This window comes from Aspergillus tanneri (genome assembly GCF_003426965.1).
Source record: "Aspergillus tanneri strain NIH1004 chromosome Unknown AapTan_4_pilon_pilon_pilon, whole genome shotgun sequence".
Lineage (NCBI taxonomy): Eukaryota > Fungi > Ascomycota > Eurotiomycetes > Eurotiales > Aspergillaceae > Aspergillus > Aspergillus tanneri.
This window is the reverse complement of record NW_022984631.1, coordinates 4,261,266-4,273,849: the sequence shown is the minus strand read 5'-3', so window position 1 is coordinate 4,273,849 and position 12,584 is coordinate 4,261,266. Positions and strand designations below refer to the sequence as shown.

The following is a 12,584-nucleotide window of genomic DNA, read 5'->3' as shown; positions in this document are numbered from 1 at the left end:
TGTCTACTTGCAGTCCTAACCGCTTGAGAAGCTCCGGCCTCTGATAATATGGGTCAAGCGGCGCCAGAGACTGAGACGGGGAAGTGGACGTGGAGCGGAGTTCATGATGGTTCAGGCATTGTGGATAAGGATGGGACTCTCAAGTTTGTATTGCTGGGGTTCCACTCGCAGGGTGCTTTTGGGCTACTTGTCAGGCCTCTGAGTTGGGGCCGTAGGTTGTATATTAGAATAGGTACGATGTGAATGTTTCTCCCTGGAGATCCTTCTTGGTGGGAGACCATGAGGCAAAGAGTGACCATCATTTAACTGTTTGTCTTTGCAAATCAACTTAATACAACACACACCAGGCAGAATGGAAGGGTTTAGCAAAAATCAGGCATCCCGAGTTCCGGCCATCTTCTCAGGCTCGTTGCCGATTGCCCATGAAGTCGGTTCCCATACGGAGGATGAATCAGTAGTATTAGAGATAGCCTGTCATGTATGCATTCGGTGATCGTAGAGTAGCATGTCTTCTGTAATCGCCGATGCCCCCTATACGCTGGGATTGAAATTCCATGCAAAAGACCCATCCTCAAATGCAAATGGATCCCCCTGGAAGTTACTAAACTCCGTCGCCAGCGCGGACGACTCGGCCAGGAATTCCGACAGATGTGGTTGCGAGGTGGGCGTGCACCCAGCATCAGTCGTCGACGGGAACATACGTGTGGCTCGGAACTAGGCTTGTCAGTGAAGGGGTCCAGGGTCCAGGATTTATCTGACGAGTTCATACCATCTGTGCGAATTCTTCCAGGGTATACGCATACGACTGCTGCGAGACGGACGGAAGGAGATGCTGGCGACACGCCGAGAGGGCCTTCATCGCCCCTTGCTGCATCCACTGTTCCTTGAGTTCGGCCGACCCCCGCGCGCGGACCGATTGCAGCACCACCGCCAGCAGGAGGACATCCTTCAAGTTGCCACCAGTCTCGCCGATGGTGCGGGTCAGGCCGTCCAGCGTGTTCTCAACAAGGCGCGTCAGACTGGCCTTAGTGTGAGTTGGGGTTCGCGAGGCTGGAGAAGCCTCCTGCATCGATGATGCCGGGGTCTGCACGGTAGACTGTTGCTGGCTAGATAACTTCATGTACCCGCAGACGCTGAGTGCCGCCCACGAGATATCATTCCTGCAAAGCCGTTTGAAAACCTCCCAGTAGGCGGTGGACTTGAAGAAGTCGAGGTCCGCCACACTGGGGTCGAAGTAATCCTGGTAGGAGAGCACCACGAGCGACGACTCGAGGCAAGCCTGCTGGACTTCGAGGAATAGTGGGTCCTCGCACCTCTCGCCCATGATAATCGGCCGGTAGAGACATAAGAGCGGCCGGCGAATGCAGATGTCCAAGAGCACACGGTTTAGCAATAATGCTGGACTGTCACCTTTCGGTGGTCTGTGATCAAGTCTGAGAGAGGATGGTATCCGTCGGAGACACTCTTCCACCCGCCGCCCGTGCTGGAGAGTCTCGCTCAGATCTGGACGAGTGGTTTGCACGAGGGACATGGCCCGGATGCGATGAGGCAGCGATGTTGCTAAGATAACCTGCGCCAGGGCATCTGTCCACTCATGTAAGGGCTTCGCAGGGGGCAGCTCAGTGATTGACTCGCTAATATCCACGTCATTCAGGTTCGCTGGGGTGAGGGGTGTGAAATCCAGATTGGGAATGGTGACCGGCATGCCGGATAAGATAGATGCCTGAAGGTCCATTTCTACAATTGTGATCCAGAGTCGACGACGTTTTTCTACTTCAAATGCCGAAAGATCCAGACATTGGGACAGATCCAGGTGCAGGCCCATGACCATGGCGGAACGCACCAGCATCCCCGTGGCACGCCACAGTTCCTCAGGCGACACTAGCCGTACTTGACGGGCTAGCAGCACAAGAGCCTCGACTTGTAGGGTGCACAGCTCTGTCCGCTGCTTGCGACCCAGCTTTTGCATCCACGTCCTCACGAGGTTGACAGCTGGTGTCTGCAGGTACTCCCACACGGCGACCTGATCCTGTCGGAAGTCCGGATCTTCCAGTGGCAAGGCGACGGTCAAAACAGCCGTGAGCTGGGGAAGAAATGCGGACAATCTATCCTTATTCGACTCGTGGTTCGCCCAGAAGTTAGCGTACTGGCGAAGGAAAGTCGGGATGTGGAGGATGCGGAACGTCTTCTCAAAGTTGGACGTGTAGAGGTCGACTAGCCGGTCACAAACTGCTTTGTGTGGGAGGCACGCCTGCATCTGGAGCAACTCCGGGGAGCAGTCCAAGTCGGAGATAGACTCGGGTGAGTTCAGCGACAGCTTCGACTTGCTCTGCAGGAACTGCACCTCCTTGGCTAGTCCCGCAATGCTCGGGTCTTTGGTGCACTGGTCAATGAATACTTTCGCTTCTGCGAACTATGTCAAATCAGTATTCGCACAGAACGTATATATCTAGATAATTATGGTAATAGCATGCCTTACCTGCTTCAACAAGGTGATGCGGTTGTTCTGGCCGTGATATCGGGTGCGTGTCCCTTTAACCACCAACGTCCCCAGATATGAAGGCCCATCAATGGGTGAGGCAACGTGACCCGATGCTGGGTTCGCATCATTCAGTGAGGCTTCGATCCGCCTATTGAGATGCACTTTGGGCCGAATGAATAGCAACTCCTCTATCTTGACCAGGCGTTGCTGTAGGTCCTCGAGAATGCCGGTGCCTGAGGCCTTCACCGGCTCGTTCCGAGAGTCGGCGGAATGCGGGTTGCCCGCCTCGCTAGACATACGCATGCGTTTGGGCTCGGGGATTCCATTTCCCTCCAGACTCTCGGGGCTCTGGTAGAACGCACAGTCGGTGGCACAGCCCGACTTGGAGCAGTTCTCGCAGGGCACGACTCGGTCACATCTGAGCTTCTTCTTGCGACAACGCAGGCATGACACGACCGGGCGAGGTCGCTTACGGATGCTCTGTCCCTCCATCCCGTCCGTGGGGGAGATCTGGCCGGACACGGCGGCCATATTGGACCGGGAGCGAAATGATGTGATGAATCAATGATGGCTGGACAGAGTGGGCTGGAGACCGTCTTCAAAAGCAATAATAACATGGCCTGACAGACCCTGTTGGTGAAGTTGAACCGTCAGCCCTACAGTACGGCGGGCGACAGCCCGTCATTGTGCAGGGTTAATTATTAGTAGTTTTGGGATAGCCTCGCAATAGACTCAGCCCTAAGCCCCCTGATATTCATTCTAGCATCGCTCAGCCCGTCTCGTATTCCTCCCCTCCTCCCACAGGCACAGACTCGTCAACACGTGGCGTACAAGTTTCAGCCCCTTTGTCCTGTGGACTGGACCGGTCCATCTGAAACTTGGCATGCGGACAAAACTTCGGTAACCATAAGAATGGCTCGTATTTCCCAGGGAGTCAGGCTGATGGACCAGAGTTGTGACTCGGTGCCCTGTGCCGATGTTAACCGGCTTATCCCGTCATGCCATGGAACGCACGCTCATATCGACTGAGCAGCTTGTCGATATGTTTGCTATAATGGTAATTACGGGGCACTGGTCCGTACTGCGTAGCGAGCCTTTGGGATATGTTGAGTTTTGTTGTTTGGATGGCCTCCTAATCCTCAAATTCAGGGGATCTATGATTATATACCAACGTCAGTCATTCAAGAAACTCTCTCCCTGGACAAATCCTCAGATCCAACTGGATATGGCATTATGTCCGCTCCAGTCAACACCACCATGTGTCAAGTAGTCAGTGGTATCCAGGTCAGATTTATGTATATCAGATACAATCATCTATAATAAAAATAATTGGGTTGGAACGCTTGGATCTGATTTTGGCAGTTGTGCATCTTGGTGATATATATTCAGAGACAGCTCAGGGAGAAATAGAAAATCTCCCTCCATAAAAAGAGTGGCTAGTCAGATAAAGATGAAAAAGAAGTGGAAACAGAACAATATCACAGAATCACTATATTAACCACTGGTTTATAGTCCATAGTCAAACACATATATTTTAGCACCTTATTACAATGAAGAAATTTCTTCCATGCCCGTCGGAAAGGAACCTTGAAGAACAGAGAAATCATAGAATATGGGGGAAGGCATAGAAAACCCCTGGATACAATTTGATCATTTCATCTTGACTACTTCTCCATGGATATAGAAGAATAAATGGAAACTTGATAAAGTTTGCTTCCTTTCCCACGAATTCTATACCATAGAATGAAAGAATTTAACATATACAAAAAAAAAAAATGGTTTATTCATACCTTTTTCACACAACTCAACTGCATATCCGGGTGGTTTATCCAAATCTCTGGATTGCGCCCCCAGGCCTCCATCGCATCTGTCTTGATCATCCGCAACTCGTAATTCTCCACTAGATGCACCAGAATCTGGCGGATGACCAAGCTCGCCACAAATTTGCCCATGCACTGCCGCGGCCCGAACCCGAACCTCCAGAAATTGTATCGCGCCTGGGTCGGGTTCCGCGCCAGGAACCGATCTGGCTGGTAGCAATGGCGCTCCTCACCCCAGTAGGGGTTGCGGATGTTGAGCGCGTACGAGTCGATGACGAAGTTGGTGCCCGCGGGGAAGTGGTAGCCCCCGATGGTGCGCGCCGTCGGGATGGCCTGCGGCACGGAAAAGGCAGCCAGGGGTCGCAGACGAGCAGATTCCTCGACACAAGCGGCCAGGAGGCTGGAGTTGTCGAGGAGGTAGGCATCTAATATGCCGTCCACCGCTGTCGCGCGGTGGTGGGCGATCTCCTCGCGGAGTCGGACGGCAATATCGTAGTAGGCGGCCAGAAAGACGACGTTCCAACTCAAGCCGCCGATGGTGACGTCCAGGTTGGCGTACAGCATCTCATCCAGCGTGTGCAGGAGCTCCTGGGTGGTGAGTTGGCCAGCGTCTCGGGCGGCGAAGAAATCGACAATAGGGGCATCTAGGTGCTGCTCCACAGCGCGGCGATGGGCCAGCTCGTTGAAAGCCAGCCAGCGTTGCTGGAATACTGCCAACTCGCGGTTTTTCTGAGTGGGCAGGGAGCGTGACCAGCTGAAGCGTGACAGGCCGCCTTTCATGACGTGCTTCATCAGGTTCTCGCGCTGGGGGGCCAGCCGGCGCAACTCTGCTTCGATGTCCGGGGACAGTCGGCCGTAGACAATTTCGGCGACGACCAGGAAGGGGAGGAGCTTGAGGTCATCGGCGGGATCAAGCAATCCACGAGACAAATTACGGGTCTCCCAGAGCTCCTCGAAGAAATGTTCGGTGCGACGGCGGATGAGGGGGACGTAGGCCATCGAGGCGCTGCGGTGGAAGGGCTTCTCCATGACGGCGCGCACTCGCCGCCACTGATCTTCACTGATCAGCCCGACACATTGACCCAGTAGCTGGCCCAGAAAGTATCCGGAGTTGTTATTCTTGGCCTTGAGATGTTTGTGGGAGTCTTTGAAGACTGCCTGGATGTGCTCCGGACGAGTGAGAACGCTTTGGCCGTTAGATACTGCTCTTTTGGGTCCAGTGGGAGAAGTTGACCTACACCTCGGGGGTCATGCCCGACCAGAGTCGATAGATCCCCCCAAACTGGCGTTCCCAACGCTCCGAGTTGCTTTGGCCGTGCAGAAACTTGGCCCCGTCGCCTTGTCCATCAGGCCATTGATATGGGAGAGTCGGTAGGGCAGCGTTGCTATCGACATGGTGGACAGGGTAGCGGCGAGAGAGATGGAACTGCAACTATCAGAAACGACGCTGACACTTCAACCACTAAGACATACCCGGATGACGACAGAGATAAGTCCATTAATGGCTTCGGATATCGATGTGCGGAATTGGATTGCGACGAGGACAACGATAACCAGGGCCATCTGACCCGCGAGGAAACACATCGCCATCATGATGATTGTGAAATTGGGCTGGCTGTTTATCCCGTGGCGAGACTGTCCAGGAAGGAGTCAGTCCATCCATATATGTATACTTCGCCGCGAATGTACGTACGGCCAGGATAGCCTCACGGGTGCCATGGCGGACGGCGGACGGACATCGGATCCGAGTTTCGGATTAACGCAGCCAGCAGAGAGATGGAGCGGGCCTTGGAATACGAAATGTAGTCAGCCTGGAGACCGAGTTCTGTGTCTCAGGCTCATCTATGACAATGCTCCAGGAGAAACGCCATGAGTTTTGAAATACGAGCAGGGCATGCTGTCGGGCAATAAATTAAGAACAAAGATTTCTTAATTGACAGGATAACTAAGAACAGTGTCATTTTAGATATCTGGCTCTACTGACTGCGGAGGCGGGTATTATAATTGTATTATTTCATTTCGTCGTGAAATTTAGAACCGTAAGAATATGGACAAGAAAAACGATTACAAGTCTATACTGTATCACCATTGTTCTTATCCTTGAGCCCGTATTTCGTGTCCAACTCCGTACGCAGCGGAATTTCCCTGTGTCTGTTAGCGTTCATGTACAAAGACATGGATAATGATAGACATACCTCTCCAGAAAGACTAATAGAAGCCCAATCCCTGCAATCACCGTCGCGAATATCCACACAATTCTCAGGCTTTGTGAGTACACATCAATCACCTGCCCTCGCAGGCTCCCGGTCAGCGAGGTCACATAGTCCTTGGTGGCGTGTTCGTAGGCTGCCCCTCCACTCAGCCTCTGTCGGATTGTCTCACTGTCGACTCGTGGCAGGTAGTGTTCGACTTGTGCATTGAAGATGGCCGACGGCACAGACACGCCCCAGACCACGCCGAACTGGCGCACGAACGCCCAGGCCGCCGTGGCCGCCGCGGTATCCTGGTCGGAGAACTCGGCCTGGACAGCGGGGAGCAGCGTACTAAGCGAGCACCCCGAGCCCAGGGCGACGACAAACTGCACCAGGATCCAGGCCACGTCGGGCGAGGAGCCATCGAGGGTGACAAAACAACCGAACCCGAGGGTGAGGAGCGCAAACCCGAGGAAGTGAAATGGCTTGTAGCGGCCGAACTTGGAGAGCAGGGCGCCACTCACCACGGAGGCGGGCACCAGCACCAGCACCGTGGGCAACATCATGATGCCGGACCGGATGGGGGAGGCTAGGAGGACAGCCTGGAAGTAGACCGGGAGAAAGTAGATCACAAGCAGGGTCAGCATCGATTGCAAGAAGGTGATGGTGAATGCGGTGGCGGACGTGCGGCGTGTGAAGAGGCGCATGGGCAGCGTCGGTTGGCGGCAGAAGTTGCTCTGTTCGTAGAAAATAAACACAACAACGCCATAGAAGCCGAAAACCAACGAGATGATAGTTGAATAGGAACACCATGGCCAGAGGGTGCCAGCGTATGCGAGGGCGACGAGAATGAAGGAGATGGCCAAAATGAAAATGAGGTTGCCCCCGTAGTCGATCTGCTTCAGCCGTCGTTTGATGGAAGTTTCCTCGGCGCGATGGCCCACTTGCAAGAAGATAAACAGAAGGGCGATGGAGATGCCGCCCACTGGCAGGTTTAGATAGAATACCCAACGCCAGGTGGTCCGCTGCACGATTAGGCCGCCGACGATGGGCCCCAGGGAGGTGCCGATGGAGACAGCGGCAAAGACAATGGCCATGAACCGTCCTCGCTCGCGCAGGGAAACCAGATCACAAACAATGAGGTTGACCAGAAGCGTAATGCCTCCGCCCCCGATCCCCTGGATGACACGGCCTGCGATCAGCGCATCCATCGTCGGAGCACCAGCGCTGATGCCGCAGCCCAGGACATACATGGCCACCGCAAAGATGATCAGCCATCGACGGCCGAAGATGTCGGCCATTTGACCATACAAAGGTTGAAAGACCGTACTGGAGCTGTCAGCATGGCATCTGATCTGTCGCGGTGGAAAGAAGACCTACTTGGTGAGGAAATACCCTGTCGAAACCCAGACATACTCTTCTCCGCCGCCCAAGTTCTCGACAATCGTGGGCAAGGCAGTTGAGATTACCGTCCCCTCCAAGGCCACTAGCAGGTTCGTCACACAGAGGGCAGCCATTATGGCCCAGATGCCTGGGTTATACCGCATTCTGGATGGGGACTGCTCCTCCCCCGTCCGTTGTTCCTTCAGTCTTTCCGTATCTGTTTCCTCAGAGAAACCCTCGATGATCGAATGTCGAAAGGCGCCACTCAAACGCTTTGATTCCCGGCCTGCCGTTCCATATCCCTGGGCCTCGATGGCATCGTGAAAGATCTCGCTGGAGATGCTCTGTCGTTGGCTGTGTCGGCTAGCTCGACTGGTGGCGCGTCCCAGTGGTTGGCGTGGATGAATTACATTGGGCAGCTCTGGCCATTCTCCAGGGACTTGTTGTGATCCTGACTTCTCTTCTTCTACCTCTTGGATATGTGGGGAGTTTCTTGAAGTATGGATGACGATGACAGTGTCTCGCGCGTTTAGGGCAATCATTCCAGCCATTCTGGTTTGCCGCACGAACAAGCCAACGGACAACGAAAGGAACAAATTTCATCTTCCTCCTCTGGCAATAACAAAGTCTTTAGAGCACGTATCATCCCAGATACCATCAGAATCCGTGGTCCGATCGGATCCGAGTCCGGGCTTTCAGAGTGGTCAGATCAGATCAGGAGGCTGTTGGCTGTGGCTTCAGGAATCATGTCAGAAATAGCACTACACCACAAAAAGTAGCGCTGTTTAACTCTGTGCGTAGTACTGGTATATCAGCCTGTTCTGACAAGTCGGGCACATGGACCCCATGTGGCTTTCTAACCATAAGATGGACGAAACAGGCTGCAGCCTGCAGGAATCTGAGGAACGTGCCCGAGCCAGTTTCAGATGCTAGTGCTGATTTATGTCAGGCCTGCAGCGGCATGGAATTTCTATGGAATTATCCCAGAGGATCGCTGACACGAAAAGTTTAATCCGAGACCCGATTCTCGTGTCGTATTGATGTGCAAATATCACTGCACGACGCAGCGTCTACACGAATAATGGCGCTCGTATAGGACTGTGTTATTCTACAATCCGTTCCTGCCAAACTGGCCACGGGGGACTCTGTGGAGAGTTGCTAGTTAGAATGATGCAGTGTTCCTGTGTCAGTCTTACTACTGGGGCTATATTGAAAGATATCAGTCGGCCAGACTGTGGAGTATATAAGGGACCATGGGTGTTGTCGGTTTGTATCAACCCATCAGCTAACCATCACGCAGGGTTTTATATCCAAATATCCCAACCTCTTCTACTCTTTCCCTGTCAATTCAAAATGCTGTTTCCCATTGCATTTTTGAGCTTCCTCTTCTCCGCGTTTGCCCTTCCTCATGGTTCGAAGCGCAGTAACCTACCGGCCTGCGATGCGACCTGGCGGAAATGCTCCTGCCCCTCGGGCACATTCTTCCAGACCTCCACGAGCTGGATCATATACCCCGCGGCTGTGGAGGATGTGACGGCTGCCACCGGAAACTGTCCGTATAGATCTCCCTGTATCTACGGTCTCGGCGTCTAACTGAAAAACAGTCTTCGAAACAGCCTGGTTCGGCACCAGCCCATCGCAGATCCTGGGCGAACCGTACACCCCCGGCGCAAAGCGAATTCTGATGGGGGAGCTCCCTAATGCGGGCGTCTATCCCTTCACGGAGGAGGTGAACTGTCATTCTCGACGAGGAGACGATGGATGCTAATAAAATAATCAATCTCACAGTTGACCATGTACCAGCCGCTGCCCAACAACCAAGGATATCACATGAAGTTCCAGATGGGCGACACCCCCTTCTACTTCAACACCACTTGCGGCAAGCAAGGCCATCTCGCCGGCACCTGGGACTGGGTGGATGTCCACTCTGTGGGACCCCAGAAGACCTATATGATGTGGGGCATTTATGCATGCTTTTCGATCGTTTATGGTATATCATCAGACTCCTTTCCTGGTTTCTTTGCTAACCTCAGACAGACTTCCAAGCCTTCCATGAGAGTGGGATGAAGAATGTGTCGGCCATCCTAGAGGGGGAGGGGAAAATGGACGGGGATGTGGATGGGCCTTACTCCTTCTAGAATATACTGGGGCATGAGGTGTTGGGGAAATGTCCTATTTGTTAAATAATGTTCTCGCAGGTACCAGGATGCATTAAACATCAAGTATTATTATCTTATATTTATAATTACGAGCATATAGATACTTGTACTCTCACGCCAGAAACACGAATGGAATCTAGTCAGATCATAAACTAATATATACTAAAATATATATATTCTGGACCATCATACGCAGCAGTAATCACGTCAGCTAAGACGAGACATAGTGCTATCGTAATAAACACGCCTGGTGGATACTCAAAGGTAGTCAACAGGCGAACTAGGCCGGTATACATGGTTATGACCTACGAGACAGATGAAAATGAAGTCAAATCAACTCTATTCGGTGCCTGTAATGAGAATACTAAGCATGGAGAGGAAAGAGAATCCACGTGAGCATTGGAGACATCTCCGTTTACGATCACGCTCCACCGCTCCTCCATGACCAAATATAGAAGATAGAATAAACAATGAACAACACAAACAGACATCACAAACCGGTCGTGACATATATATTGTTGAGATCTAATTCCAACGTAGATCTGCCAAAATTATGCATAGGCTTTTGGTCTAGTCCCCTAGACTTAAGGAACCTGACCGTCGGATATAGCTCGAAGATAGTTGAAGAATGGATATTGATTTTAGGGTATAACACATTAGAAACATAGAAATGGCACGTTTACTACACAGTGATCTCCTGCTCAGGAACAACAGCTGCCTTGATATCTTCATCCGGTGCGGCTGCTTTCTCCTGCTCCTTGGCTCGAGCAAAATGCTCGCACATGGCATGCCCTCCGCGTTCATTGAAGAAGAGATCCAGATACATCAAGGTCTCTTTCGCATAGTCCTCTGCGCGCCGGAACATGGCCGTTTCGTACTGACATACGGCTACCGACAGGTCGGTCGCCTTTGAGAAGGGCTGCACATCCTCCCAGCTCGACTTGCAGGCGATGATTGCTCGCGCCAGCTCCAGAGAATCTTCCATGCCCACGTTCACACCGACGCCAGCAAACGGGGTCATGAGATGGGCAGCATCGCCGACGAGTGTGATACTGCATTCAGTCAGTTATCATGTAGGTGGATGTCGAGTCACACATACCCAGCGTGGTGCAGCCATTTGTGGCCGATCGGAAGCATGTACATAGGCCGAGGAACGACGTCGTTGTCCGCGTTGAGAATCAGGTTCTTCGCATCATCATTGAAGCCATTATAGTACCGATTAACAAACTCCCGTTTTGCCTGCTCGGGCTTGGTCCAGTCGATGCCGCAGGTGACATGCCAGTCTTCTGGCAGGCGCATGAAGCCGTACGTGCGCACACAGCCGTCGCCGTTTCGCTGCGACAAAACAGTGGTGTGGTTGCCCAGCGTGAGACACATACCCCTTCCCACACGCTGGGCCAGGGCCGGATCCGCTTCGTCAATATGGCTGTACTTGACATCGACCCCCGTGATGCCCGAAAAGATGGGACGAGTGTCGGTGAGAAGATGACGGACTCTGGACCAGGCACCATCAGCACCCACCACTAGATCGAATCCGCTCTCTGTATGGTTTTCGAAATGCAAGTCATACTGCAAGCGGGTGCCGCTGGACTCTGTCGTGACATGCGTCAGCTTCTGGCCCCATTTCAGACTTCCCCATTCGAGCGAGTCTATCAACATGTTGCGCAGCTCGACGCGATCCACCTCGGGGCGACCGTTGAAGGATTCGGGCCGTCGCTCGCCATAGTCGGAGCCCTCGTCGAGCAGCAGCGTGCCATCGGGCTGGTAGATCTTCAAGACTTCGCCCTCTGTGCGGGCGACGGCCATGAACTGTTCAAAGAGACCGCACTCGCGCAGTGCCACCTGGGCCGAGCCCTCGTGCAGATCCAAGCAGCCGCCCTGGGTGCGGGCATGGCGGCTCAGTTCTGCTTCATAGACTGTGCAGGGGATGCCATTACGCTGAAGAAGACGAGCCAGTGTCAGACCGGCCGGGCCAGCTGGAGAAGTCAGTACGAGCTCAGCCACGTGGAGAAGAAGACCAACCGCCAATGATTGCGATTCTTGGAGGAGCCATTGTAAACAATGCGTGTACTGCAGCGCGAATGAATAGTGTTTCGGTTAAGTACAAACGAGGTCCATTTTATACTCGAATGCGGCGATTCTAGCCTCGACGATCGAAAAAACGTGGAAACGTGGACATCCCGGACCCGAGCTCGGATCCGAGGAGCTGAAGCTGAAGAAAGGGGCGGCTGCGATACGCGTTGGAAAGCCTCAAGCCTGGCTCAAATAGGAAACTCGTGTTCTAAACTTTCTTGACTACTTGGCGCCTGAAGTGATCCCAACTCGATTTCGCCACGCGATAAGCTGCAGCTTGTGGCAGAGTAATCTTCAGAAGAGTAAGATGCATGTGAAACTTGGTGATACTGGGCGTTCGATGAGAGGCATTATTACATGGTGTGAGCCCTGCCATATAAGAGAGAATATCTTCGTTGCAATGGCATCATTTCTCAGCGCACAGTAGAATAAGAATTCCCTCAATCGTCGCGAATCTCCTAGATCTCCCACCACT

At 52.9% G+C, this 12,584-nt stretch overlaps 4 protein-coding genes across 4 annotated transcripts; 1 reads left to right on the top strand and 3 right to left on the bottom strand.

The window, feature by feature from the left end:
* Positions 1–531: 531 nt before the first annotated feature.
* On the bottom strand, positions 532–3,013 carry ATNIH1004_006583 (uncharacterized protein; the record flags this gene model as incomplete). The annotated part of the gene is made up of 3 exons (XM_033571210.1): positions 532–714; positions 770–2,413; positions 2,480–3,013. 3 exons carry the CDS (start codon positions 3,011–3,013, stop codon positions 532–534), a joined length of 2,361 nt encoding a protein of 786 aa, XP_033427242.1.
* A 1,253-nt stretch (positions 3,014–4,266) lies between these two features.
* Positions 4,267–8,428, bottom strand: ATNIH1004_006582 (uncharacterized protein; the record flags this gene model as incomplete). Its single annotated transcript, XM_033571209.1, has 7 exons — positions 4,267–5,469; positions 5,543–5,728; positions 5,776–5,937; positions 5,992–6,089; positions 6,389–6,447; positions 6,498–7,823; positions 7,875–8,428. The coding sequence occupies 7 exons, from the start codon at positions 8,426–8,428 to the stop codon at positions 4,267–4,269; spliced, it is 3,588 nt and encodes a 1,195-aa protein (XP_033427241.1).
* Positions 8,429–9,230: 802 nt separating this feature from the next.
* ATNIH1004_006581 (uncharacterized protein) lies at positions 9,231–10,015 on the top strand (the record flags this gene model as incomplete). Its single annotated transcript, XM_033571208.1, has 4 exons — positions 9,231–9,429; positions 9,482–9,606; positions 9,666–9,867; positions 9,915–10,015. 4 exons carry the CDS (start codon positions 9,231–9,233, stop codon positions 10,013–10,015), a joined length of 627 nt encoding a protein of 208 aa, XP_033427240.1.
* Positions 10,016–10,718: 703 nt separating this feature from the next.
* ATNIH1004_006580 (FAD-dependent oxidoreductase) lies at positions 10,719–12,089 on the bottom strand (the record flags this gene model as incomplete). Its single annotated transcript, XM_033571207.1, has 3 exons — positions 10,719–11,088; positions 11,136–12,012; positions 12,059–12,089. 3 exons carry the CDS (start codon positions 12,087–12,089, stop codon positions 10,719–10,721), a joined length of 1,278 nt encoding a protein of 425 aa, XP_033427239.1.
* Between the last annotated feature and the right edge of the window lie 495 nt (positions 12,090–12,584).